The sequence below is a fragment of the Oryctolagus cuniculus genome, chromosome 5, assembly GCF_051225735.1.
Source record: "Oryctolagus cuniculus isolate XC-2025 breed Fujian yellow rabbit chromosome 5, ASM5122573v1, whole genome shotgun sequence".
NCBI classification, from domain to species: domain Eukaryota; kingdom Metazoa; phylum Chordata; class Mammalia; order Lagomorpha; family Leporidae; genus Oryctolagus; species Oryctolagus cuniculus.
In genome coordinates, this window is record NC_142871.1 from 59,816,250 (window position 1) to 59,843,213 (window position 26,964).

At 50.4% G+C, this 26,964-nt stretch overlaps 1 protein-coding gene and 1 long non-coding RNA gene across 3 annotated transcripts in view; one reads left to right on the forward strand and one right to left on the reverse strand.

Moving 5' to 3' along the window:
- Window positions 1–681: 681 nt before the first annotated feature.
- Window positions 682–24,565, reverse strand: LOC149126519 (uncharacterized). 2 transcript variants are annotated; one of them, XR_016234545.1, is made up of 4 exons: window positions 23,528–24,565; window positions 22,632–22,853; window positions 12,634–13,205; window positions 682–934 (listed from the first exon to the last, which is right to left on the reverse strand). It is a non-coding gene; the product is annotated as an uncharacterized LOC149126519 (long non-coding RNA). The 2 variants fall into 2 exon arrangements; XR_016234546.1 differs by lacking the exons at window positions 682–934; window positions 22,632–22,853; window positions 23,528–24,565 and adding an exon at window positions 6,296–6,639 and having other exon boundaries at window positions 12,634–12,767.
- Window positions 12,535–26,964, forward strand: part of TRAF3IP2 (TRAF3 interacting protein 2) — a 45,180-nt gene continuing 30,750 nt past the window's right edge. Inside the window, 2 exon segments of the mRNA NM_001270479.1 lie at window positions 12,535–12,731; window positions 24,562–25,377. Of these exon segments, the coding sequence (NP_001257408.1) occupies window positions 24,570–25,377 (808 nt within the window). The 5' untranslated portion in view covers window positions 12,535–12,731; window positions 24,562–24,569.

Sequence of the window (26,964 nt, forward strand, 5' to 3'; positions counted from 1 at the left end):
AGTGAATTTTAAAATTCAAAGCTGGTATTTACTTATTTGAAAGAGAAATATTTTCCATTCACTAGTTAATGCCCCAAATGGCTGTGACGGCCAGGGCTGAGCCAGGAGCCAGAAATTCCATCCAGATCTCCTACTTAGGTGGCATGGTCCCAAGTACTTGAACCATCACCTGCTGTCTCCCAGGGTGCACGTTAGCAGGAAGCTGGGATCAGGAACGGAGGCGGAACTTGAACCCAGCCACTCTGTCCCAACTGTTGGCTTAACCAGTAGGCCAAGCGGCTGCCCCATTAATGCTCTCTTGGCTCTGAAGGAATCATTGCCTGGGTTCCGTGGACAGAGATGTCTAGCTGCCGCCTCCAGGGCTTTGTGCTTTGACAGGGTGAAGGGTGGAGAAGAGGCCTGGAGAACCGCAGAGAAAGCACAGAGGAAATCCGCCTCTGGGTTCTCTTCTAGGACGTGTGTAGCTCTGATGACAGGTGAGGGTATGGAGTCTGGAAAACGAGGCCATGAGGCGTGCTTAAAGGGAGGGTTTCACATAAGTTGTCCAGATTCTTATCTCCCTAATCCCACACTTCACATCTTGGTCGAGCCTGAGGGATCAACCTGTCCATAAAACATGTCAAGGGCTTCAAAAATACACAAAAAAGGCATACTGTGAAAAAATGATGCATGGATTGTGCATTTTTTTACTATCAGAACAACTTATTTATTTAAAGATTTTATTTATTTATTTGAGAGGTAGAGTTACAGAAATTGAGAGGGAGAGACAGAGAAGGCTTCAATTTGCTGGTTCACTCCCCAAACGGCTGCAATGACTGGAGCTGCACCAATCAGAAGCCAGGAGCCAGGAGCTTCTTCCAGGTCTCTCACATGGGTGCAGGGGCCCAAGCACTTGGGCCATCTTCTACTGCTTTCCCAGGCCATTAGGAGTGAGCTGGGTTGGAAGTGGAGCAGCCAGGATTCGAATCAGAGCCCATATGAGATGCTGGCACCTTAGGTGGAGGCTTAACCTACTACGCCACAGCACCTGCCCTGGATTTTGAAAATTTTTACACCAAGGTAAATTGATCTTTTAATTCCATTTCCCACAAACTTTTCAGAAAAGATTTATTTATTTGGAAGACAGAGTTACAGAGTGAGAAATGGTGAGAGACGGGGAGAGATGAAGAGAGAGAGAGAGAGAGATCGATCTTCCACCTGCTGGTTCACTCTGCATATGGATCCAATGATCAGGGATTATTGTTGGGGCAATGATCAATCAGTGATCAATGCGCTGGGGCAGGTGCAAGTCAGGATCCTGGAACTCCATCCAGGTCTCACATATGGGTGGCAGGGACCCAAGTACTTGGACCATCTTTCCCAGGCCCCATTATCAGGGAGCCGGATGGGAAACAGAGCAGCTGGGACTTAAACGGGGGCTCTGACATGGGACTCAGGTGTCGTTGGTGGCAACCGAACCTGCTGCAGCACCATGTGAGCCGGCCCCTTCTAACAACGTTTTTGAAGTCCCTGTGGATCTCCCTTCCAACTCTGGGCCTGAAGCTGTTGCCACCACTAAGGGCATTTCTCTGGGCTAGGGCTGCCCTACCTGCCGCCACCACCCTCCAGCTCCTCCTCACCTGCTCCCTGCGGCCTGAAAGTCCTTCACTATGGAACAAAGCCGTTTATTGCTTGGAGGGCGATGAGGCTGAAAATCCAAGCACCCCTCAGAGAGGGAGCACAGTGATTTAAATTCACACCATGTAATTTGGGCATTAACAAATGAAAGATTTTTTTTTCCTGAGAGTACATTTTAAGGAGAGACAGGCAGAGGAAGGAATAAGGACATAGCAAAGAGTGGTGTTAGAGGGAAGGCAGCCCAGAGAGGGAGCCAGGCACAGAGGGGAGGCTGGGGCTGCCCAGGAGACTGTGTGGCAGGCAGCGAGGGCCCCGTGCCCTCCATGGCTTCCTGAGTGGGCCCTAGGCTGGCAGGCGTGGGCGTCTAGGCGGGTCTGCTTCAGGATTTTTTTAAAAAAGAGATTTATTCTATTTATTTGAAAGACAGAGTTATAGAGAGAGGCAGAGACACAGAGAGAGAGGTCCTCCCCAAACGACCACAACGGCCAGACCTGCGCTGATTCGAAGCCAGGAGCCAGGAGCTTCTTCTAGGTCTTCCCACGCGGGTACAGAGGCCCAAGGACTTGAGCCATCCTCCACTGCTTTCCCAGGCTACAGCAGAGAGCTGGATGAGAAGTGGAGCAACCAAGACTTGAACTGGCGCCCATATGGGATGCGGGTGCCGCAGGCAGCAGCTTCACCCGCTACACCACAGCGCCAGCCCCTGGAATTTTTTTTTAATTGTATAAAATACATATAAAACTGACCATCTTCACCATTTTTAAGTCTACAGTTCAGTGGCATTAAGTTCATTCACTGCTGTGCAACCATCACCACCATCTACCTCTAGATTTTTTTTAAAGGACTTGCCAGGTTTTATTTTCCTTCCTTCCTTCCTTCCTTCCTTCCTTCCTTCCTTCCTTCCTTCCTTCCATCCTCTCTTTCTTTCTCTTTCTTTCTTTCTCTCTTTCTTTCTTTCTCTTTCTTTCTTTCTTTCTTTCTTTCTTTCTCTCTCTCTCTCTTTCTTTCTTCCTTTCTTCCTTTCTCCCCCCGCCCTGTTTCTTTTTAAGATTTTTATTTATCTATTTGAAAGAGAAAGAGAATGAGAGAGAGCGAGGGAGGGAGGAAGGGAGGGGGAGAGTTATCTTCCATCTGCTGGTTTATTCGCCAAATGGCTACAACATCAGGGGCTGGGCCAGGCCAAAGCCAGGAGCCAGGAGCTTCTTCTGGGTCTCCCTCATGGGTGCAGGGGCTGAAGAACTGGGCCATCTTCTGCTATTTTCCCAGGAGCATTAGCAGGGAGCTGGATCTGAAGTGGAGCAGCCGGGACTCAAACTAGAGTTCTGATGTGGGATGCCAGCCTCGTAGGTGGTGGCTTAAGCACAATGTGGCCCAAAAGTCTTCTCTTGCAAAACCGAAATTCTGTGCCCACTCAGGGACAGCTTCCCATCTCCCCCCTCCCCACATCCCTGGACAACCACCATCCTGCTTTCCTGCTCTGTACCCCTCACCACTCTAGGAGCCGCACATAAATGGGCTTCACAGTATTGGCCTTCTAGGGCTGACCTATGTTAGAATGCCCTCGGGTTCCTCCACACTGCAGCATTTGTTAGAGCTTGACTCCTTTCAAAGTTGAATAATATTTTATTCTGTGTATATACAGCATCTTGTTGATCCATTCATTTCTCTTTTTAGAAAAGATATAGGGGCCGGCACCGTAGCTCACTTGGCTAACCCTCCGCCCGTGGCGCTGACATCCCATATGAGCACCGGGTTCTAGTCCCGGTTGCTCCTCTTCCAGTCCAGCTCTCTGCTGTGGCCAGGGAGTGCAGTGGAGGATGGCCCAGGTGCTTGGGCCCTGCACCCCATGGGAGACCAGGAGAAGCACCTGGCTCCTGGCTTTGGATCGGTGCAGCACTGGCCATGGCAGCATTTGGGGAGTGAACCAACGGAAGGAAGACCTTTCTCTCTGCCTCTCTTTCTCTCACTGTCTATATCTCTGTCAAATAAATTTTAAAAAAGAGATTATTTATTGCAAAGGCAGAGTTAAAGGGGTGGGGGAGAGGGAGAGTCAGAGTGAGAGATCCTCCATCTGCTGGTTCACATCCTGGATGTTTGCAACAGCCAGGGCTAGGCCAGGCTGAGGAAAGGAGCCTGGAGCTCCATCCATGTCTTCTACCTGGGTGGCAGAGGTCCAAGCACTGGGTCCATCTTTTGCTGCTTTCCCAGACACATTAGCAGGGAGCTGGATTGGAAGCAGAGCGGCTGGGACTCAAACCATTGCAAGTAGCAGTTTGACCCACTGTGCCACAACACTGACCCCTAGCCACTCATCTCTTGGCTCTTTGATTAGTGCTGCTATAAACACGGTGTAAAGATGCCTGTTCCAGCCCCTGCTTTCAGTTCTTTTGAAAGAGATCTAGACACACAGCAGGAACAGCCATCTGTTTTCCATAGCAGGTGCACGCTTTACAGCCCCCTGAACAGAGTGCACGGTTTCCAGTTTCTTCACATCCTCACCAATACGTGATGTTTTCTGGGCTTTTTAAAATATAATAAGCATTCCAATTTTTTTTTTGACAGGCAGAGTTAGACAGTGAGAGAGAAAGACAGAGAGAAAGGTCTTCCTTCCGTTGGTTCACCCTCAAATGGCTACTACGGCCAACGCGCTGCGCTGATCCGAAGCCAGGAGCCAGGTGCTTCCTCCTGGTCTCCCATGCGGGTGCAGGGCCCAGGCACTTGGGCCATCCTCCACTGCACTCCCGGGCCACAGCAGAGGGCCGGACTGGAAGAGGAGCAACCGGGACAGAACCGGCACCTCAACCAGGACTAGAACCCAGAGTACCGGCGCCGCAGGCGGAGGGTTAGCCTAATGAGCCGCGGCACCAGCCAGCATTCCAATTTTTAAAATATTCACCCTAAAGGCAGAGCAACAAAGAGAGAGTGAAAGAGATCTTCTATTCACTAGTTTACTCCCCAAATGCCTGCAACAGCCAGGCTGAGCCTGGCCAAAGCAGGAAGTCTAGAATTCATTCCAGGTCTCCCACATGGGTGGCAGGGACCCAGGTACTTGAGCCATCATTTGCTGTCTCCCGGTGTCTGCATTAGCAGGAATGCTGTAACTGGGAGCAAAGCTGGGGCTCGAACCTAGGCACTCCAATATGGGATGCAATGTCTTAACCACTGTACCAAATGCCCAGCACCCTCTACCTCGTGGATTTTTAACAGGAGAGGGCTGAGTCACATCTTGCTACCCTACCTGTTATTATCCTGCAGTTGTTACTGTAGAAACACAACACCAGAGTGACTGGCACAGTAGCAACCCCACTGTTTCATTGCCTACACCTTTTTTCCCCTCTCCAGAGGTGTGCAAGGAAAGCAAATCACTTGGGCTCCACCCAATCATGTAGAAAATACAGACTACAGCAAGGCACTGGAGGGCGGGGGGCAGAATAGCCTCTACTCGGAAGTTAGGCAGGCTCTGGGTTTGAATCCTGCTCCTGGCCTAGCTGTGTGCCCAGGGAGAAGTTCCTCAATGTCCCTGAGCCTTCTCAGATGCCTCAGAGGTAAGGCAGGTGTGACAGTGAATGCAACTCATGGGACTGGTGGAGGCGGGAGTGTGGGCGCTAAGTCCTGGGTGACGAGGTGCTCCCCTAGAATGGTGACAGTGACAGCTGGGCGTGCTGTCATTCCCACCTCCTCACCCTACCTCATCCCGGTGTTCAGGCTGAAGTGCCCCAGGTTCAGGCCACCCTCACTGATGAGCTTACACCCCAGGGTGCTTTCCAAGCAGGCTTCCCAGCCATGAGCTCATTCCCCCAGGCACCTGGCTGTGCAGGATACCTGAGGACAGGAGGCAGGCCCAGCTCAGAGCAATTAAAAGCGGAGCTTCAGCACTTGGTGCACCCCCTCTAGGGCCCTCAGGCAAACAGCTGGAGAACCACAAGGAAAGATGGCGCTGGTTTTTCCTGAGGGATGGCACTCCAAGGCGAGCCCCCGCAGGGAGCAGCTGGGAGGCTTAGCCCGGCCCATTTAAGGCCATCTGAGAAAGGAAGAGCATTTCACCCCTGCCCGGCCCTCGTTCCCGCCCTCTTCCTCCCCTGGCCCTTCTTTCATCAACTGTCTCTCCCACAGAATGCTGCTTTCCCTGTCCCCGCAAAAGATAATTCTAATAATAATTTTGAAGCAGACATTTCAAGGCTAAGGCAATATATACACACTTCTTTTAGAAAAAGAAATTGTATTCTTTTTCAATGAAAAAAATACCACATTCTTGTTGTAGAAGTAAGAAATCAAAGAGTGCCTTTGTCTCCCTCTCTCTCTCTGCTTTTCAAATAAATTAAAATGTTGTCACCTGTGTTGGGTTAAGCCATCAGCACAACGCCAGCATCCTACATCCAAGTGCCAGTTTGAGTCCTGGCTGCTCTGCTTCCAACCCAGCCCTCTGCTAACATGCCTGGGAAAGCAGCAGAGGATGGCTCAAGTACATAGGCTTCTTCCACCCAAATGGGAGCTCTGGATAAAGTTCCAGGCTCCTTACTTTGGCCCTGCCCTGCCCAGTTCTGGTTGTTGCAGCCATCTGGGGAGCAAGCCAGTTTGTGAAAGATCTCTTTCTGTCTCCCGGACACCACCCCCTCCCAGCCACTCTGCCTTTCAAATAAATCAATAAATCATATATATATATATATACACATATATAAATTTTTAAAGATTTATTGATTTATTTGAAAGTCAGAGTTACACAGAGAGAGGAGAGGCAGAGAGAGAGAGAGAGAGAGGTCTTCCATCCGCTGGTTCACTCCCTGATTGGCCACAACAGCCGGAGCTGAGCTGATCTGGAGCCTGGAGCCAGAAGCCAGGAGTTTCTTCTGTGTCTTCTCACGCAGCTGCAGGGGCCCAAGGACTTGGGCCATCTTCTACTGCTTTCGCAGGCCATAGCAGAGAGCTGGTTCAGAAGTGGAGCGGCTGGGACTTGAACTGGTGCCCATATGGGATGCCGGCACTGCAGGTGGCAGTTTTACCTGCTACGCCACAGTTCTGGCCCTCAAATAAATTTTAAAGGTGAGGAAGTTTAGCATGGCAGAGATGCTGTTTGGCATGCCCACACTGTGACTGTAGTGCCTGGGACTGATTCTATCTCTGCCACAATTCCAGCTTCCTACCAGTGCAGACCCTGGGAGACACCCCAAGAAGTTGGGTCTCTGACACCCACATAAGAGACCCACATTGAGTTCTCAGCTCCTAGCTTCAGCATTTGGGGAGGGAAGCAGTAGGTGGGAGAGCTCTCTGCATCTATCTGTCTCTCTTTCTCTGTGTGTGTGTGTGTCTGCCTTTCAAGTAAATTTTTAAAATAGTTGAAACAAAAACACAAAGAGCGCATACATGTGTATAATAGAACAACCCTCCATTCTCACCTAGTTCCTCCAATCTCATTCCCTTGAGGTGACTACCCCGAAACAGCATGGCATACATCCTTCCAGACGTCTCCCACTCGGTTATTCAGCAGATGTATAGTGATTGCCTACAGTGTTCTGGGCAGTGTGATAAAAGCTGAGGACTAGTGATGAACAAACATTAATCTAGGTATGTGAGTATGTGTGCGTTTAGCTGTCTTATATAGGCAAAAATAAGGCAATGCTTTTTAATAATGTCTCAGAGCCACTTTTCCATGCTAATAAGCAGAGATATGTATATACATGAATAAATGTTTATTATTTTTAAATGATTTTATTTATTTATTTGATAGGTAGAGTTACAGACAGTGAGAGAGAGAAACAGAAAGAAAGATCTACCTTCTGTTGGTTACTCCCCAAATGGCCACAATGGCCAGAGCTGCACCAGTCCAAAACCAGGAGCCAGGAGCGTCTTCCAGGTCTCCCAGGTGGATTGCATGGGCCCAAGTACTTAGGCCATCTAATACTGCTTTCCCAGGCCATAGCAGAGAGCTGGATCAGAAAAGGAGCAGCCAGGACTAGAACCGGCACCAACATGCTGGTGCTGCAGGCAGAGGATTAATCTACTTTGCCACGGCGCCGGCCCCAATGTTTATGATTTTTAACAGCTACATACATAATATTCTGGTGTAAGGAAGTACAAAAACATATGTAACACATCTATGTTATTTTTAAATGTTTACTGATTTCCATCTATTTGAAAATCTGAGTGACAGAAAAAGAGGGGGTAGTTATCCTCTATCTGCTAGTTCACTCCCCCAATGCCTGCAATATCTAGTGCTGCACCTGGATGAAGCCAAGTGCCCAGAACACAGTCTGGGCCTCCTACATGGGTGGCACGGGTCCAAGAACTTGAGTCATCACCTGCTGTTCCCCAGGATGCATTCACTGGAAGCTGGATTGAAACCAGAGCATCTAGGACTCAAATTGCAGTCTGACATGGGATGCAAGTGTCACAAGCAATGACATAAAACACTGTGCCACATGCCTATCCCCATATATGCTAGCTTAAAAAAAAAAAGTCATACAAGTAGACTTCCAAAATTCAAGGGGATAGACATCTGGTACAACAAGTAAGTCACCACTTGGGACTCCCTCATTCCAGAATACCTGGGTTCAAGTCCTGGCCCTACTTTCCATTCTAGACTCCTGCTAATGCTAACGCACACCCTGCGAGGCAGCAAGTAATGGCTTAGGTACTCGGTCCCTGCCATCCGCACAGAAGACCTAGAGTTCCCGGCTCTCCTGGCTTTGGCCTGGTACAGCCCCAGCTGATGCAAGTACCTGGGGAGTGAACCAGTGGATAGGAGATTGCTCTCTCTCTGCCTCTCAAATAAATAAAATAAACAAATACAATTTTAAATAAAATATTTTTTAAAGTTAATTTTAAAATTAATTTTTTTTATTTATTTGAAAAGCAGAGTTACAGAGAGAGAAGACACACACACACATTCACACGCACACACAGTGATCATCCATCTGCTGGGTTGCTTCCCAAATGGCCACAACAGGTAGGAATGGACCAGGCAGAAGCCAGGAGCCAAGAGTTTCTACCAAGTCTCCCACATGGCTGCAGGGACCCAAGTACTTGGGCCATCTTCTGCTGCATTCCCAGAAGCATTAGCAGAGAGCTGGATTGGAAGTGGAGTATCTGAGACTCGAACCAGCACCCATATGGGATGCCAGTGTTGGAGGCGGCAGCTTAGCCTGCTATGCCACAACACCTCAACACTTTCTTGTGCCAAAATAAACCTGCACTAACTTGTTATAATATGGTTCAACAGGATCTAGTTTGAGACACTAGAGTAAGACATCAGTTTGAAAAGACCTCCTATCACAGCAACATGAATTCTGCCAAAATTGAGGTAAGAACAGACATCAAAGTTATTGTGAATCTTGAGTGTTGAAGAATGGTGAATATTTTTCATGCTTTACAAAAAGTTAATGGGACAATGTCCCCAAAGAAATCCCCAGTTTATGGGGCCGGCGCTGTGGCGCAGTGGTTTAAAGCCCTGGCCTGAGGTGCTGGCATCCCATATGGGCGCCGGTTCAAGACCCGGCTGCTCCACTTCCGATCCAGCTCTCTGCTATGGCCTGGGAAAGCAGTGGAAGATGGACCAAGTCCTTGGGCCCCTCAACCCGCATGGGGGACCCAGAGAAAGCTCCTGGCTCCTGGCTTTGGATCAGCCCAGGTCCAGCCATTGCAGCCATCTAGAGAGTGAACCAGTGGGTGGAAGACCTCTCTGTCTCTACCTCTCTCTGTAACTCTGTCTTTCAAATAAATAAAATAAATCTTTAAAAAAATTTATTGTGAATCTGGAATGTGGAAGAATGGTGAACATTTTTCGTGCTTTACAAAAAGTTAATGGGACAATGTCCCCAAAGAAATCCCCAGTTTAGAGATATATGACTCTTTTAAAGAGAGACCAAGATGATGTAAGAATGAAGCCCCCAGTGGTAGACCAGGCACATCAATCTGCAAAGAAAAGATCGTTCCTGTTCATGTCCTAAGAATAGGACAGAAACAACGGCCAACATCATAGACAGCTCAACTCATTCAGCTTGTACAATTCTGGCTGAAAAATGCAAGTAGAGCAAACTTTCTGCCTGGTGGCTTCCCAAATCGTTGTGCCCTGGTCAGCTGCAAACAAGAGCACAGCTTTCAATGCAAATTTTTAAAAAAGATTTTATTTATTGATTTGTGAGGCAGAGTTACAGATAGAAGGAGAGACAAAGAGAAATCTTCCATCTGCTGGTTCACTCCCAAAATGGCTGCAATGGCCAGGACTAGGCCAATCCAAAGCCAGGAGCCAGGAGCTTCTTATAGGTCTCCCATGTGGGTACAGGGGCCCAAACACTTGGACCATCTTCCACTGCTTTCTCAAGAAATAGCTGAGAAAGGCCGGCGCCGCGGCTCACTAGGCTAATCCTCCGCCTAGCGGCGCCGGCACACCGGGTTCTAGTCCCGGTCGGGGCGCCGGATTCTGTCCCGGTTGCCCCTCTTCCAGGCCAGCCCTCTGCTGTGGCCAGGGAGTGCAGTGGAGGATGGCCCAGGTGCTTGGGCCCTGCACCCCATGGGAGACCAGGAAAAGCACCTGGCTCCTGGCTCCTGCCATCGGATCAGCGCGGTGCGCCGGCCGCAGCGCGCCGGCCGCGGCGGCCATTGGAGGGTGAACCAACGGCAAAGGAAGACCTTTCTCTCTGTCTCTCTCTCTCACTGTCCACTCTGCCTGTCCAAAAAAAAAAAAAAAAAAAAATAGCTGAGAGCTGGATCAGAAGAGGAGCAATCAGGACAAGACCTGGCACCCATAAGGGATGCTGGTGCCACAGGTGGAGTGTTAGCCCACTAGGCCACAGTGCCAGCCCCTCAATACACATTTTAAACAAGTGGGATCAGGATCCAGAAGCATTTCTTTGAATAATTATAAAAAGAGGTGAATCCAGGCTTTACCAGTAATACCCTGATGACAAAGCACAAGCAAAGCAACGGCTACAGAAAGATGGAAATAGTCAAAGCACAAGCAGATTGTCAAGAGTCACAGCAGCAGGTTTTTTTGGACTCAAGGCATTTTGCTTGTTGACTTTCTAGAGGGTCAAAGAATGGTGACATCTGCTTATCAGAAGTGATTTGAAGGGGCCGGAGCTGTGGCGTAAGTAGATACAGGCCCTGCCTGCAATGCCAACATCCTATATGGGCACTGGTTTGAGTCCTGGCTGCTTCACTTCTGATCTAGCTCTCTGCTATGGCCTGGGAATGCAGTAGAAGATGGCCCAAGTCCTTGGGTCTCTGCACTCATGTGGGAGACCCTGAAGAAGCTCCTGGCTCCTGGCTTTAGATCAGCTCAGCTCTGGCCATTGTGGCCATCTGGGGAGTAAACCAGTAGATTGAAGATTGACTCTCTCTCTCTCTCTCTCTCTTTGCCTCTGCCTCTCTGTAACTCTGCCTTTCAAAAAAAGTGACTTGAAGAAGCTGGCCAAAACTGTAGCAGAAAAATGCTTGGGAAAGCTTCATCAGAGAGTTGCTTGCCACCACAATAATGCTCTGGTTCATTCCTCTCATCAAATAAGCACGATTTTCCAAGAGTTTAAATGAGAAATTGTTAGGCATTCACCTTACTGTCCTGGTTTGGCTACTTTTGACTTCTTTTTGTTACACACACACACAAGCACACACTTTAAAGGGCACTCATTTGCCTCCAGTCAATGGTGGGAAAGACTGCTTCGGGACAAATTCTCAGGACTCTCAGCTCCTTAGGGATGAACTAACTGGCTGGTATTATTGACAAAAATGTCTTGAAGTTGGTAGAGTTTATGTTGGGAAATGAAGTTTATATTTAAAATTTTTATCTTTCCATTCCATTTTCCCTGAACTTCCTGAAGTCCCCTCATAGTCTCCTACTTTTAGGACATAGAAAACCTGACTCACGTGTCCTTGCTGAGCCCCGTCGGGTGGGGTGCTCTAGGGAGTGTTTTGCACATGAGGGTGGAGACTGAGCCAGCTCAGGGGGCTGACCCTCAGAGTTCCCCAACAGGCAGACAAGTTCAGCCCCAGGAGCACCGCAAGTGGCCCAGTGCCACGGCTGGGTTTGTACCTCCCTCGGTCTCCCTCCAAAGCGCCTGGCACCTGTGCTGCCTTCCATGTTAGCCATCTTCACGTCCCCGCGCATTGCTGTGGTATCAGCCTGCTCCCAGCAGCTCTTCCGCATGATAAATCCCGTAGGGTACTGATTAAGCAACCAGGTCGTGGAAGATGCAGCCAGGGGCCCCAGGGCCTGAGCAGTGGGTTAGGCTGCTGCCAGTGATGCAGGCATCCCATATGACCACCAGTTCGCGTCCTGGCTGCTCCACTTCTGATCCAGCTCCCGGTTCATGTACCTGGGAAAGCAGTGGAAGATGGTCCAAGTACTTGGGGTTCCTGCCACCCACATGGAAGATCCTGATGGAGATCCAGTCTCCTGGCTTCAGCCTAGCGCAGTCCTGGCTGTTGCGGCCGTTTGAGGAAATAAATCAGCAGATGGAAGATAGAGAGCTCGCTCTCTGGCCTTCTCTCTGTAACTCTGCCTTTCAAACAAATAAATCTTTAAAAGAAAAAATGAAGAAAGATGAAAAATGCCGCCAGGGGAGGACTCTGTGTGTGTGTGTGCCCGTGAGCAGTGTGGGAACACAGGCAGTGAGTCCCCCGTCCACGGTTATTGGAGCAAATGCTGGTGTTTTAAGCAGTCCCAGGAGACAGAAAGAAGCTCTAGCGACACACCCCTCCCCAGTATCTGCCCCATCTGCTCGGGTCCTGGAGACACCTTCTCAGGCCACGGCCCCGCCGTCACACCACGGGCCCCATATTCCTCCGCAGCCTCTTAGCTGGGTGGTGACATTAAGAAAAAAAAAAAAAAACACCAAAAACGCAGCCTTATTGGCCACTGACCCTCTCTAGTGAACGCAGGAGGTTTCTGTTTTAAGAAATAAAGTGACTCCTCGCCCGTTGATTCACTGCCCACAGGGAGATTTTGAGCCGAAGCTTCCTAGCCTCCGTAGAGATTTGCATACAACTTCCACTTCCGGCTTCAGATCCTGCTCTTCAACTTACCTGGGCCTGGGGAGGGCGGAGGGAGGCACCTGCCGCGGAGAACCTGGAGAGGCCGACGACCCTGGGGCCCCGGGCTGTCCGGCCGTGGCGGTTCTAAGGTAAGTTTACCCGGCTTTGCTGCGCGCCGGCCTGATTGCTTCACCACTGACCCATTTTCCAAAACGCTGTCTTTTCTCCTCTCTTGAAACGTTCCGCCTTCCTGGCCTCTGCCTACCGCCCCTGCCGGCCTTGAAACTTCACTTGTTCGTGCGGAGAGCGGCTGGGGCTGGGAAAATGACAGCTGACTCTGTGCTTCGGGAACGTGCCGCTGGTTTAGGGTTCCAGACGGGCCAGGCGCGATGAGCTGTTTGGGGGAGAGGAGGCACGCACGCCGGTACTTTTCAGAGCTGCCTGGGAACCATTTGTTTAGGTACTTGGTGTCCCCACAAGTTTCGAGCAAGAAATCAAGCCCCATTTCTCCGAGGAGGGAGCCAGGGATGGCAAGGATTAAGTCATTGGCTTCCAGCCTCAGAACACGTCAGCCAGCGGCAGCCTGGGAAGGAAAACTCCCAGATTTTCTCTATCCCAGTTTCCTGCGGGGGTGGGGGGGGTTTTAAAAAAAAATCAACATGACATTCTTGGGCCAGGAAGTTGCGAGCTGCCTCCCGGGCCTCTCCCCCGCAGCCCCCACCCGCCTCCCAAGCAGCGGTCCAGACCACTGCTGGCGCTAAAAGCAACCAGCGAAGGGGATAAATGCTAGTCCTTGACCTTAGAAGCTGATCAGGCTTCCTGGGAGTTTCAAGTTCAAGGTGGTCTTGTGGATTAGGAGGCTATTATTATTATTATTATTATTTTAAAGGAACTGGAGGAAAGAGGCCAAATAAATAATACAAAGGAAGACGAGAAAGTTGGTTTCAAGTTCTTGCTCCACTCCTTGGAGTGCCATGACTTAGGCAATTGATTTTGGCTCCTGGAGCCTGGATTTCTTCATAGTCAAGTGTTTGGGGGCAGGGCGGGTGGAGGGTGAACTCACCAGGTCTAAATTCTCTTCTAACAAAACAAGGGTAAGGTACTCCCGGAGGGGTAGCCGTAGTGGGTGGTCTTAGAAGATTGTTTTGTTCGCTGATAATTCACCTATATAAATTTTACGTCCTGCTACCAGTTCGTTAGCCCGTGGAGGAAAAGGACTTGGTTCCTTCGTACTTTTCTGCCCTCCCTGCACCCCTCCCCTCAAGCCAGCACCCATCAAAGGCCTCACAGGGGCTCTGCCTCCTCCTGACTTTCTGCTCTCCAGGCCAAAAGCTGGAGCGAGGCACGGGGGCCCAGGCAAGTCACCCGGGGCCCGGCTGCCTTGACTGTAGGCACCAGTGTTAGTTCTGGACAATAATGGAGAAAACCAGGGATTTCTTGAGTTAGTTCACATCCTATTTGGGTTACCCAGGAAGGAAGGATCGTCCCCACACATTTGCTACCAAAATCAACATGGGCCAGAGAACTGGCAGGCACCCCGGCTCCGGGAGCCAGCGTTGCCCGCTCCTCAGGAGCTGGAAACCACCCCTGCCCCAGCAGTCAGTGTGTGGGGGCCTTTAGCGGGATGGGAAGGAAACGGTGAGACACATGCTGACCCCTCGTGAGGGTGATGACTGTGACGAGATGCATCATTAGAGGGCGTGTACATGGACTTCTTAACCTTTTCCAAAGCACCACTGTGTTTTTTGCATGGCTGTTGCTTCCTTGGGATGATTACTCGCTGTCAGTCCAGGCTCTAGCTGATGGGTGGGGCTGGTGCAGGGCTTCAGAAAGGCTAACCTGTTTCTGTGGGGGGTATCAAGACCCTGCTGTGGCCTTTCTCTATCCCCCCACCACCATCCCGCGATGGGAGAAGCCAGCAATGGCAAGATATTTTCAATGCGATGAGTTCCTGGTTTTACTTTCAAGTAAGGACGCAGTATTTTCTGAAATCAGGCTAGTTGTTGGGTTGCCAGCCTAGCTTTGATCCACAAAAGCCACCCCAGTCTTTGTTCATGGGGGGAGAGGGGGGAGGTGGCATGGCACCGTTACTCTGCTGCGTGGGCTGCTGAGGCTGGGCATGGTACGCGCAAGTCGGGGAGAAAGATTCTTCACTCAGGGCTATGCATTTTCGGAGGGTGCTAAGATGGCAAGAGTTAATGGCTGCTTCTCCCAGGATCAAGGAGTTAGTGACTTTCAGATGCTCTGAAAATTAAAAGAGGAGGAGGAGGCAGTCATATTCGTGGGCGCTCTTTAATAGGCACTCAGAAAGATAGATCATGGCAAGGTAGTTTGTCTAAATTAAATCTACGTTTCGCCCCTCCCAGAATGGAAATCTCAGAACTATCCTGGATTCAAATCATTTTCCTGCTGCAGGCAATTTTAGATTAGTCTTGAAAAACACATGCGGATTGCAGGCCACCGCAGGCAAGTACAGGAAAGGGGGAAAGAGCACCAGGGAGGCACATGCAACTGTACATTCCTTCCAGGCCCAGGGAAGTGACCCCTACTGTTTGATCGCATTTCCTTATCCAAACAATCTTGCAGCCTTTCCCTGAGAAAGCATCTGAGGGTTGGAAGCCAGAAGCTGTCCCCGGGGCCTCTCCTGTTTCTTCCCAGTGCCTTGTCACCAAGACATTTTTACTTGGTGAAACCCAGGCTGTCCTGTCTCCCTCCCACATTCTTTGTGTCTCGTGCCCGGAGGCCTCCCAGGAGCCCACATGTGCTCGGCTGGCTGGCTGGCTGCTCAGCCCACCCTGTGCCTGTGTGTGTGTGTGTGTGTGTGTGTGTGTGTGTGCGCGCGCGCACGCGTGTGCGTGTGTGGGTGGGTGGGTGTGTGCACATTCTGGTGTGCGCGCGCATACGTTGCGGGAGACCAGAATTGTAAACTGGCCGGGAAAGGGTGGGTTTTCACCCACGTGGCAGCGCTCAGAGCTGGGCCAATTGGCCTGGTTCCCTGATAAGGCAGCTGAAATCAAGCTATTTGGGAGGAAGGGACTGACTGGAGCCCCCACCCCGCAGGCCCAGGCTGCCTGGGGTCTTGGCAGCTCCTCCTGCGATGAGGGAAACTTGGCAGCTTCTGCCTCATTGTTTTCCTGAGCTCAGGATTCCAGTATTTTCCTTGCTCCCCTCCTAGCGTCAAGGTTCCCCCTCCCATCGCTGACCTCTCTTCCTACCCTGAGCTGTTCCCGGCCCTTCTTGGCCACCGGCTTAGCCTAGAACACACTTGCCTTTCACCTGCATCCGTTCCTTCCCTTCCCACTGCCCTTCTCAGACCCAAGGAGATACCCAAATTCCACTACAAAAAAAGGCTCTCTCCAAATCCCTACCTAGGGCAGTAAAAACTTCAGGGTCTCCCCAGGTTCCTTACTTGTCTCCCCTTCCACTCTCTTCTCCTCCTTTCCCTCCCTTTTCACCCCTTCCTCTTCTCCCCTGTGCGGCCTGGACTGAATTAGGGATGAAAAATGTGTGCTGGGAGAGACCCGTCTTATCTGAAAAAAGAAAATAAAACGATGACAGCGCGGAACCGTGGCCTGTTCTGAGGTTGTTCTCCAAATGCTTGCTACAGGCCGCTAGTCCACCTCCTCCTCATTTAGGGCCTCTCCGAGACCCACGACGCAGGTCGGCAGGTCAGGGCCTCCAGCCTGCTGGGGAGCTGACGGTGCAGGGTTGTGTCCAAGGCCAGTAAGTGTCCCCTGGTCTCCGGGGCTCACCGCGGTTGCCAATCCTCTGGCAAACCTAGTGGCAGAACTTGTCTGTCAGGGAAATTCTGCAAGGAAACCTGGAAGAATCTGATCATGGGAGTTTGAATTACAGCCTAACAGTTCACTCAAAACCAACCGTCCATGGAGCCAACCAGCGTTATGGACGTTTGCATGTACTGGGATAGTGAATGAAGAACCAACGTTAATGGGTTTACAGAATTTTTTTTTAAATCCATGACTTTGAGATGCTCATAAAAATTGCTCTCTGGGGGAATGATATAAAGCCTTGAGAATCTATCATTTGAAAGTATCTGATCCTCCCCGCTGTAAATTCATATATTTATTAATGAAATCCACCTGCAATACTCCTGTTGCGTGTCTCTAGGCCTCTTCCACTGTGTCGTTGACCTAAAGAATGCTTTAAAAAATCCCAGCGGTTGGCGAGCCCCGAGCATGATTATTTAGGAGCTTTTCACGCGGTTTATTAATTACTCAGGCTGTGCACTCCTGCCCTCCCTCTGTTCCTTGCGATGCGATTTGTCTTCTTCCAGGGACACAACACCTTCATCAAATCCCTTCGTCCTTGCTTCAGAGTCGTCCCCTGGAAGATCTCCCCTCTCTGTGCACACCACCATTCATCATCACCCTTTGTTTGTGCTCTGTCAACCCGTTTTCAATTTATTTTGAATTCAGTTTATGATTAAAATTTAATGAGATCCAATCAAGTGCTTCTCTCAAATCAAGATGCTTCTGCAGTTTCATCCCCTACCCTCCATTGTAAGGGCACGAAGCAAAGCCACCCTAGGGCTCCCGCCTGGCAATCCTGTATGGAACACAGGTGGTGTGCTTCCATGTCTTTTAAGCCTCAAGGTGAATGGTTCACAAACACATTATTTTTCCAGAAGCTTCTAGGGGCTGTGTGACTCCCCCTTCCCACCTACATAGCTGAACCAGCTCAGTGCTCCCAACCAGGTGCGCAGGTGTGGTTTGAATCCTTGCTGTGCTGCTTACTGGACATACGACCTTGGGAAAGTTACTTAACTACTCTGTGCCTCAATTTCTCCATCTGCAAAATATCAGGGCTGACAACAGTAACAATCAAATAGGGCAGCTGTGAGAATTGAGTAAGTGAATACAGGCAGCTCCTACAACAGTGCTTCACACACAGTAACCATGTAATGAATATGAACAAATGCTGGCTAACACAGGGTGAAGTTTCTTAAGTATGTCATTAGCTTTGCATTTTGATTTATCAGCATCATCGATATCAGCAGTTGGTAAACTTCAACCATTGGGCCAAAGGTAGCCCATGATATTTTTTGCATTGGCCTATTGCTAAGAATGGGTTTTGCATTTTTAAAAAGAAGCGGAATATGAGACAGAGACAGCATATGGCACATGGCTGGAAACTGTTTACTCTCTGGCCCTTAGCAGATAGAGTTTGCCAACTCCTGTTCTATGTGGTTTACTGGAAAGAACTAGGAGATCTATAGGCCAGATTTGGCTTCACCAAACACTTGTGATCTTACTTTCGAAAAACTGGTTAATGTGTTTAAGCTGGTTAATGTATCTAGCCTAGTTTAAGTGTCCAAGCACAGTGTGTAACATAAGAATGCCAAAGTGGTGTCTCTTGCCTTGCTTATGGCCCAGGCTTGTTTTAAGGACCAAATGAGATGTTATGTATAGAATGTGCTGGAAATGACTCACATTGTACATTTCTTGGTTAAAAATATAATCTCCGGGGCCGATGCTGTGGCGTAGCGGGTAAAGCCTCTGCCAGCATCCCATCTGGGCACCGGTTTGAGACCCGGCTGCTTCACTTCTAATCTAGCCCTCTGCTATGGCCTGGGAAAGCAGTGGAAAATGGCCCAAATGCTTGGGGCCCCGCACCCATCTGGGAAACCAGCAAGAAGCTCCTGGCTCCTGGCTCTGGATTGGCCCAGCTCTGGCCATTGCCACCATTTGGGGAGTGAACCAGCGGATGGAAGACCTCTCTCTCTGTGCTTCTCCCTCTGTCTCTGTCTCTCTGTAACTCTGCCTTTCTAATAAATAAATACATCTTTAAGAAACATATATATATATATATACACTCTCCATACATTGAGTTCATGTAATAATGTTAGCACCTGTGTATAAAACCAGGGAACATAGTCTAAAGAAAGAGTTCCACAGCGGGCTGGTGTTGTGGCAGAGCAGGTTAAGCCCCCACGTGTGACACCTGCATCCCATACGGGAACACTGGTTCAAGTCCTGGTTGCTGGGCTTCCAATCTAGCTTCCTGCCAATGCGCCTGGGAAGGTAGTGGAGGATGATAGTTCAAGTATTTGGGCCCCTGCCACCCATGTGGGGAACCAGAATAGAGTTCCTGGCTCCTGGCTTCTACCTGGTCCAGACCTGGCTGTTGTGGCTATCTGGGGAGTGAATCAACAGATAGAAGATTCTCTCTCGTGCTCTCTCTGTTTCTCTGCATCAAATAAGTAAACAAATCTATTTAAAAAAGTTCTATAGCCAAATCATTTCTTGCAGTAAGAAAGAACAAAATATTCATTGTTTTTTGAGGGCTTGATGTGGGCCACGTTCTACATTCAGTGATTTACATATTCTTTTGTTCTCATGACACCCCTATAGGGCAAGTGTTGCTTTTCCCCCCATTTTGCAGACAAGGAAAATGAGACTCAGAGAGGTGAAATAATTTTGTCAAGGTCACAGGTCTGACTGTGCAGCAGATAGAGAAAGAATTTCAGCATACGGAGTCTGAATCCAAAGCACTGACATACGTACTGCATATTTCCCCACATCCTAGAACTCCATGTTGGTTCAGGGCAAGCCCATCTGGAAGGCAGAAGCCACAGTTAACTGTGGATGTGGGTATTAGATCTGCTCGCATGTGCCCTGCCAGTGACTTGCTTCCCACGCAGGCCGGGGTCTACTGGGCCTGCACCAAAGGAGGCCACATGATGGGAGAAAAAGCAGATTGGGGAAGAGCAATGAGATGAGAAATGTGGTGTTGTGAAAATGAACCGGCTCTGTTTGGAGAAACTATGAATTGAAGGCAGGATGTGCCAGAGGGGGAACAGGTTGCTAGGAGCAGACATGAGCCAGGAGCTCAAGGAGCTTGACAGAGAGCTGTGTGCAGAAAAAAAGGGGAGAGGTGCAGGAGGATGGGAGATTTTGCGAACGCAACAGCAGGGGAGTGCCGTCACGTGGGATGTCAAGGCTGCTGATGTGTGCATAAGATCAGATCTGCAAAACCAGGCTGCTTGGACAGAGACAGTCTCGGGCCCAGGCAGACAATGGAAGCCCTAAGTGAGAGGCTTTGGAAAGAGAGAACGTGACAGAGAGGTTTAAAGAAAGATGCTGGTCAGACTCTTCAGAGATCACGGTCCTTCGGGCGATGGGATTCCAGAGGAGAGAAACGACTGCTTTTGGAATCAGATCAGAATGAGTAAGGCCCAGCCTGCGTACTGTTTCAGGCTGGCTGGGTCTCGCTGGGACCAGCCTCTTCCTAGCTTAATGCCCACCTATGTGCATGTTCAGTTTTGCACCCAAATTAACTTTTTAAATTCCACTTTCCACCAACTCTTTTTTTTTTTTTTTTTTTTTTTGACAGGCAGAGTGGACAGTGAGAGAGAGAGACAGAGAGAAAGGTCTTCCTTTTGCCGTTGGTTCACTCTCCAATGGCCGCCGCTGCAGCCGGCGCACCGCGCTGATCCTGGCAGGAGCCAGGAGCCAGGTGCTTTTCCTGGTCTCCCATGGGGTGCAGGGCCCAAGCACCTGGGCCATCCTCCACTGCACTCCCTGGCCATAGCAGAGAGCTGGCCTGGAAGAGGGGCAACCGGGACAGAATCCGGCGCCCCAACCGGGACTAGAACCCGGTGTGCCGGCGCCGCAAGGTGGAGGATTAGCCTATTGAGCCACGGCGCCGGCTCTCCACCAACTCTTTTGAAGTACCCTCATCTACAGTCTTATACAAAGGGTGGCATACCTACACAGTATGCTTCAATTTTAAAATTTATTGATTTTCATTTTATTTGAAAGAGAGAGAACAGAGACAGAGACATAGAGACAAACACAGAAAGATCCTCCATCCTCTGGTGCACTCCCCAGATGCCTGCAACAGCCAGGTCTTCGAAGCCAGGAGCTTGGAATATAATCCAAGTCTCCATGTGGCTGGCAGAGACCCAAGTACCTGAGCCGTCACCTGCTGCCTCCCAGGGTACACATTAGCAGGAAGCTGGATTGGGAGCAGTGTAGCAGGAATTCTGACATGGGACGCAGGCTTCCCAAGCTACGACTTAACCACTGTGCCAAATGTCTGTCCCTAATTTCTTTTTATTCATTTATTTGAGAGGTAGAGTTACAGACAGTGAAGAAAGGTCTTCCATCCGCTGGTTCACTCCCCAAATGGTGGCAATGGCCAGAGCTGGGATGATCCAAAGCCAGGAGCCAGGAGCTTCTTCCAGGTCTCCCACATAGGTGCAGGGGCCCAAGGACTTGGACCATGTTCCACTGCTTTCTCAGGCCGTCAGCAGAGAGCTGGGTCGCAAGAGGGGACAAGCCGGGACATGAACCAGTGCCCAAATGGGATGCCAGCACTGCAGGTAGAGGCTTAACCGACTATGCCACAGCGTAATAAAGACAAAACAAATAAAACTGCTGGCTCTGACATATCCACTAATCTGCTGTGGCCCCCCCTGCTGTAACCTTGGGGTATAATTGTCCTCTGTGACCCCAGTAAGTGCCCCTCCCTCATGTGTGCCCTGGGGCAGATGCTGCCATGGGCAGGACCTCATAGGTAAGGCCCAGGACCACCATGGAGGCTTGACCCCTAGTGGGCATAAATAATGTGTTTGTGAGAGGGAGGAGGAGGGGTCACCCAAGTGGCCTGAGAGCTTAGCCCCTGGGACCTCCCTGCAGCCCCGCCCCCATGGCCTTCTCCCTGTCAGTGACCCCTCCGATGAATGGCTCTGTCTCTTCTCTGATTGTCCTCATTCATCACTCATTCTTGCATTCAGCAAATCTGCACTGAGTGCTGACTAAGGCCAGAAAGCTTTCTAGGTGCTGGGAACATGGTTGTGAATAGTGGAGGGAGGGGAGACGGAGTAAACAAACAAGGGATTGTTAGGTATTTTCATGTATTTATAATAGGCCTTGGGTAGGATCTAAGGTGGTGATGACTCTGAGAGGGGGAAGAGAAGGAACACAGGCAAAAACAATGGGAAGTGACATCCGAGCAAGAACCTGGAGGAGAGGGGCCAGCGCTGCGATGCAGCGGATGAAAGCCCTGGCCTGAAGTGCTGGCATCCCACAGGCGCCGGTTGGAGACCCAGTTGCTCCACTTCGATCCAGCTCTCTGCTATGGCCTGGGAAAGCAGTAGAGGATGGCCCAGGTCCTTGGGCCCCTGCACCTGCGTGGGAGACCTGGAAGAAGCTCCTGGCTCCTGGCTTCAGATTGGCCAGCTCTGGCCATTGCGGCCATCTGGGAAGTGAACCAGCAGATGGAAGACCTCTCTCTCTCTTTGCCTCTCCTTCTCTTTCTGTGTAGCTCTGACTTTCAAATAAATAAATCTTTAAAAAAAAAAAAAAAAGAGAGAGAGAGAGAACCTGGAGGAGAACAGAAGCGAGCCAGGCAGATGTGTGGGGAAAGGGTGTTCTGAGAGGGGACAGCAAGAGCAAAGGCCCTGGGGTAGAGCCGCTGCTCACCTGTGTGTTTGTTTTCTCTCTTAAGCACCTGGATGGTAGGGACAGTGTTTCTGTGTCTGTTGAAATAATTTTGTGAATTTTCACTGTATAGCTTTTGTTCCTATTGAATTAAGTAGCACTTGTAGATATTAAAAAAAGTAAAAAAAAAAATTGAATTAAATGCATGCCTCAGCAGGGGGATACACACCACCAAATTGGACACAGAGTGGAGTTCGGTCATCATTTGCTGTTTAGATATTTGCTAGTGGCGTGTTTAAAACATGCGGGTGCTTTCTGGTTTCTGACGAGTACTGAGCCTGTAGAATCCAGGTCTCCCACTACTTGAGCCCTCACTGCTACTCCCCGGGTTGTACATTAGCAGGAAGCTGGAATCCAGAAGGGAGCTGGGATTTGGGCCCAGGCACTCCCAGGGAAGGAAAGGATGTGGGCATCCCAGGTGGCATTTCAACTGCCAGGCCCAACGCCCACCTCTGTCCTCTTTTAGATGAGCTTCCTCCAAGCCCTGGAGGCCCCTCAGCTCGAAGAATAGAATTTGCAGCTTTTTTTCTTGGAAGGGAAGCACATTCATGTTGGAAAACCCAGGGTGAAAGTAAACAGTTGTACCTGAAGTGCCAAGAATGAAAACGAATCGCATCTTGAGAAACCGGCAGCAGGAGCTAGTCCGCCCTGAGCGGGCTCCCTTTCTGCCTCTCTTCGCCGTCCCATTCAGCTCTGGGCTCCCAGACGCTCACGGGAGATTGCAGGGCACTCAGCCAGCCCTTGAGACAAGACTGGGGCTTCCTGCCCAGCTGATGGCATATCGAGTTTCGTAGCTGTAGACAAATCCTGGGAAAGAAAGGAAAACAGTGGTGACCATTCTTAAACACTAAAAAGTAGCAGTATATTTGGTTGCAGTTAGATACTTGGGAATTTTTGCAAGGTCAATCAGGTGAAGTGATGAACCGGGAGGCAAGGGACACACACGTAGCCTGGGAAGGGAAGGGGAAGACGGAGGGAGGTTGGCCAGGAGTTAGGAGCCGAAGGCGCTTCCTGTTGTGTGAGAAAGCAGTGCCAGGGTGGTTGTGCAGCAGTGGGTGGGTGCACTGGACACGAACTGGGGTGACAGGTGTCAGAGATGGTTCATTTGGCAGGGACTGGAGAGGGGAGATGTCTCTTTCCGTAGGCAGCGAGGACTCCGGTGGCAAACTGCAGCCTCCACCTCTGCGAAGCGGAGCGTTGCCACACCGCGCAAGCGCTCATCATCCCTTTGGACCGGGCACAGGACGCAGGGGAACGTGAATGCATACTCTTTAAAGCTTGTCCTTGAACAATAATTTACGTGCTTCGTGGCTTGAGGCACAGCAAGCCTTCCATAAACATTTGTGGTTGAAACGCTGTGTGGCTCCCAAGTAGAAATCCACAAACAGTCCCCCCCGCCTCTCCAACCTGAAGCCAGGGAGGTGCAAGACCTGACCGAGAACCAAGCCTCTGGGATGTTTATTTTTTTCTTTTTCACTTACTTGTTTGCTCTTTCACTACATCTGTCCTGCAGGCTTCTGGAAGCTTCCAGATGCTCCTGCGTGTAGCCTTTTCCCCGGCCTGCTTCCCTCCAGCCCTTGAGCCAAGGCATCCTCTCAACCAAACTAATGATGGGGGGAGACTGCTTTCTTTCCTAGCCTGCCAGGTTGCTGAAGAGTTCTGTTGTTATGGATAAAAGCCACCTTGCCTGGACTGTGGTTAAAGGCCAGGTTCAGTTTAACTGCTTCATCACAGACCAGATGGCCAGTGCTACCTTCGCTGCAGGCACAGTGCCCAGAAGGAATTAAATCCTCCAAATGACCCTAAGTCGTTTAGTCGAAAATGTCACTGTGACCTTTATTCCACATGTTCTCAACTTGGGATTGCTTTTGCTGTTGTTTAACTGTTATTGATTGTTTTAATTAGGCAACAATCAAATTGTACAAGTTTGAGAGATGCAAACTCTTCCTTCCAGTCACCCCTCCCGGCTTGGTTCCATCCTCAGAGGCAGCTGGTGTCCTTCTGTCTGGGTTCTCCAGACGTGCGCGGCGCATACACAAGCAGACACGGGCTTGCAAATGTGCACAGCGTGCGTGTTCTGCACCTTGCTTCCTGTTTGTCACTTCATGGGTTTTGGAGCTCACTCTGGATCAGTTACTGGGACTTACTTCACCATGATTCCAAACACACAAGGAGCAGCCCACCTCACGATATAATTTCTTGCCTTAGTACTTGGCGGTTGATTTCCACCCGCTGAGGATTGCCTTCCACCACAGGGCGAGCCAGTCACAAACCAGGTGTTTTTGCCTTTGAGTTGCCGTGCAGATAAAATACCTGCATAAGCGTTAGAGCCTTTGCCCCAGGGTGGGGGGAATAAGGAGACAGTTTGATGGGATCGGGGCTCTGCACCCCCACCAGTGTCACACGACTGTTGATGTAAACCACTTCTTGAGTGAGTTCCCCTGAGGTCAGAAAGTGGGGACTCCGGGAACTGATCCTGTCTGCTGAGGCTGTGGCATGTTTTCTCTTGTTCCAGGAACTAGAATGAGCCGAAGTATTCCTGTGGAGGTTGATGAGTCAGAACCGTACCCCAGCCAGCTGCTGAAGGCAATCCCAGAGGACTCCCTGGAAGCGGAATCAGAACCACCTGCTCCCGGCACAAGGAACACGGCACCCCACGGCGTGTCGGCACCCCGCACCCCTGACGGTTCCCCTGGGGACTCAGCTCAGGCTCCTCCACCTCTGGCGCTCGCCAGCCCGCAGTGGCCTGTGTCCCAGGCGGTCACCTGCCTGCGTGCTAGAATCCTGGAGGAGAGTGACGACAGCTTCTGCAGCAGGCACCCAGAGCCCAGCGAAGACCATCCCTCGGGCTCCTCTGCAGCCAGCGCACAGGAGTCTGGGAGTGGGGCTGGCGCCTTCCTCCCAGAGCGTCAGTTTTCATTTCTGGGAAAGCACCATCCGTGGCTGGGATCTCAGCTTTCAGCAGCTTCTCGTGACGCTAGCCATGACGCCAACAAATCCGACCAAAGTTTACCTAATGCCTCAGCAGACTCCCGGGGCAGCGGCCAAGAGACATGGCTGTGGGCCCAGCCCCACAGGAACCACGAAGCCCCAGACCCGCCCAGCACAGACGATTCCCAGCCCCAAGATGTCCTGGGCATCCGGCAGCTGGAAAGGCCTCTGCCCTTGACCTCTGTGTGTTACCCTCAGGACCTTCCGGCCCCGCTCCAGTCCAAGGAGTTCCCCCAGAGGTACTCAGCATGTGCACATGTGCAGCCTTGCAACCCTTGCGCACACACTCCGTGGAACCCTGCTTACTGTTGTCCCAGAGGCCCCAACCACCAGGTGCCATGTAAGTGATCTTCAGCTCCTGGGAAGCTAGGGCCTCACATCCGTGCTTCGTGTCACTGGACCAGCACACACGGTCACGAGGCAAAGAGCGCTTTCTGCTCTCAGGGGCTGCCCGTGTGTGGTTGGGCTTGCAAGGGGCCATAGGAGAACGCTTGTTCTGAGCCCATGGCCATCCCACGGGGACCCTGCCTCAGCAGGGCATGTCAAGGATGGTTTAACAGAAATCTGCCTAGATGGAGGGAGGTGGGACCTCAATGATTTCTAGAAAACATTTTTGTGTTTGAGTGCTTGGGCAACTGGGTTCTTTCTTTTCTTCAAACTTCTTCCCTATTTTAGACTTGGCAGAGGAAGGACCTTGGGTCAATAACAGAAAGGAAAAAAAAAAAAAAAACAGCAGGTGCACAGCGTGTCATTGTCGCTGCATTCATGCGATGACCACCAAATTGCTCCTGTGATTCTGTTCCTTAAATCCCCTTGGAGACCTGAGCTGTCTGCATCTAGCCTACAGTCCCACCTCACCAAGGACTGGCAGGCAGCCCAACTTGTCGCACTGGTTCCTGGCTTCACACTTGCCCTTGCTCTTCCTCGCTCTCTAAGATGTTCCTTCCCCTCTTGTGCTTTTGACCCAGGTCTATACATTTTCTAACATATTTATTTTTACAAGATTTTATTTATTTATTTGAAAGGCAGAGCAAGAGAGAGAAAAAAACAGAGAGAGAAAAAGAGAGATCTTCCATCTGCTGGTTTACTTCCCAACTGGCTGCAGCAGCTGGAACTGGGCCAGGGTGAAGCCAGGAGCCAAGAACTCCAGCTGGGTCTCCCACGTGGGTGGCCAGGGCCCAAGCATTTAGATCATCTTCTGCTGCCCTGACAGGTGCATTAGCAGGGAACTGGATAGGAAGCAGAGCAGCCAAGACTTGAACTGCTTCAGTAGGAAGTTGGCGATGCAAGTGGTGGCATATTCTATCAATTTGCTCATTCCCCACAATGACCACAGGCTCAGGGATTAGGCCTAGGCCAAAGCTGGGAGCCAGGAACTCAATCCAGGTCACCTGTGTGAGTGGGATGGACCCAGTTTCTTGAGCCATCATCCCTGCTCTCCAGGGTCTGCATTAACAGGAAGTTGGAATCAGGAGTGGAGCCAGATATCAAACCCAGGTATTCTGATGTAGAACAAGGAAATCTCAACTGCAAGGTCAAGCACCTGCCCTCATCTTTTTTTTTTTTTTAATAGCTTTGTTGAGATCTAATTGGCAAGCTATAAAGTCCACCCTTTGCACATTTTAAGTATGTGATCCAATAAATGCTACAGTGTTTACAGAGTGATACAGCCAGCACTACATATACCTTTTAAGACCTCTCAAGGGTCCCCCTGGAAACCTCCCCGGATAACAGCCTCCTTCAGGTCCTCTCTCCCTTGTGCTGTGTGTGTGGTTAGAAGCTGGGACACCTAACACCAGTACGGCATCAAATTAGGGACTTGTCTGCCTGTCCATCCACACCGTAAGCTTTTGCAAAGGTGCACTTTCACTCCTTAGTTCCCTGGCAGTTAGCACAGTGCCTGCCGTGTAACAGAGCCAGTCAAATC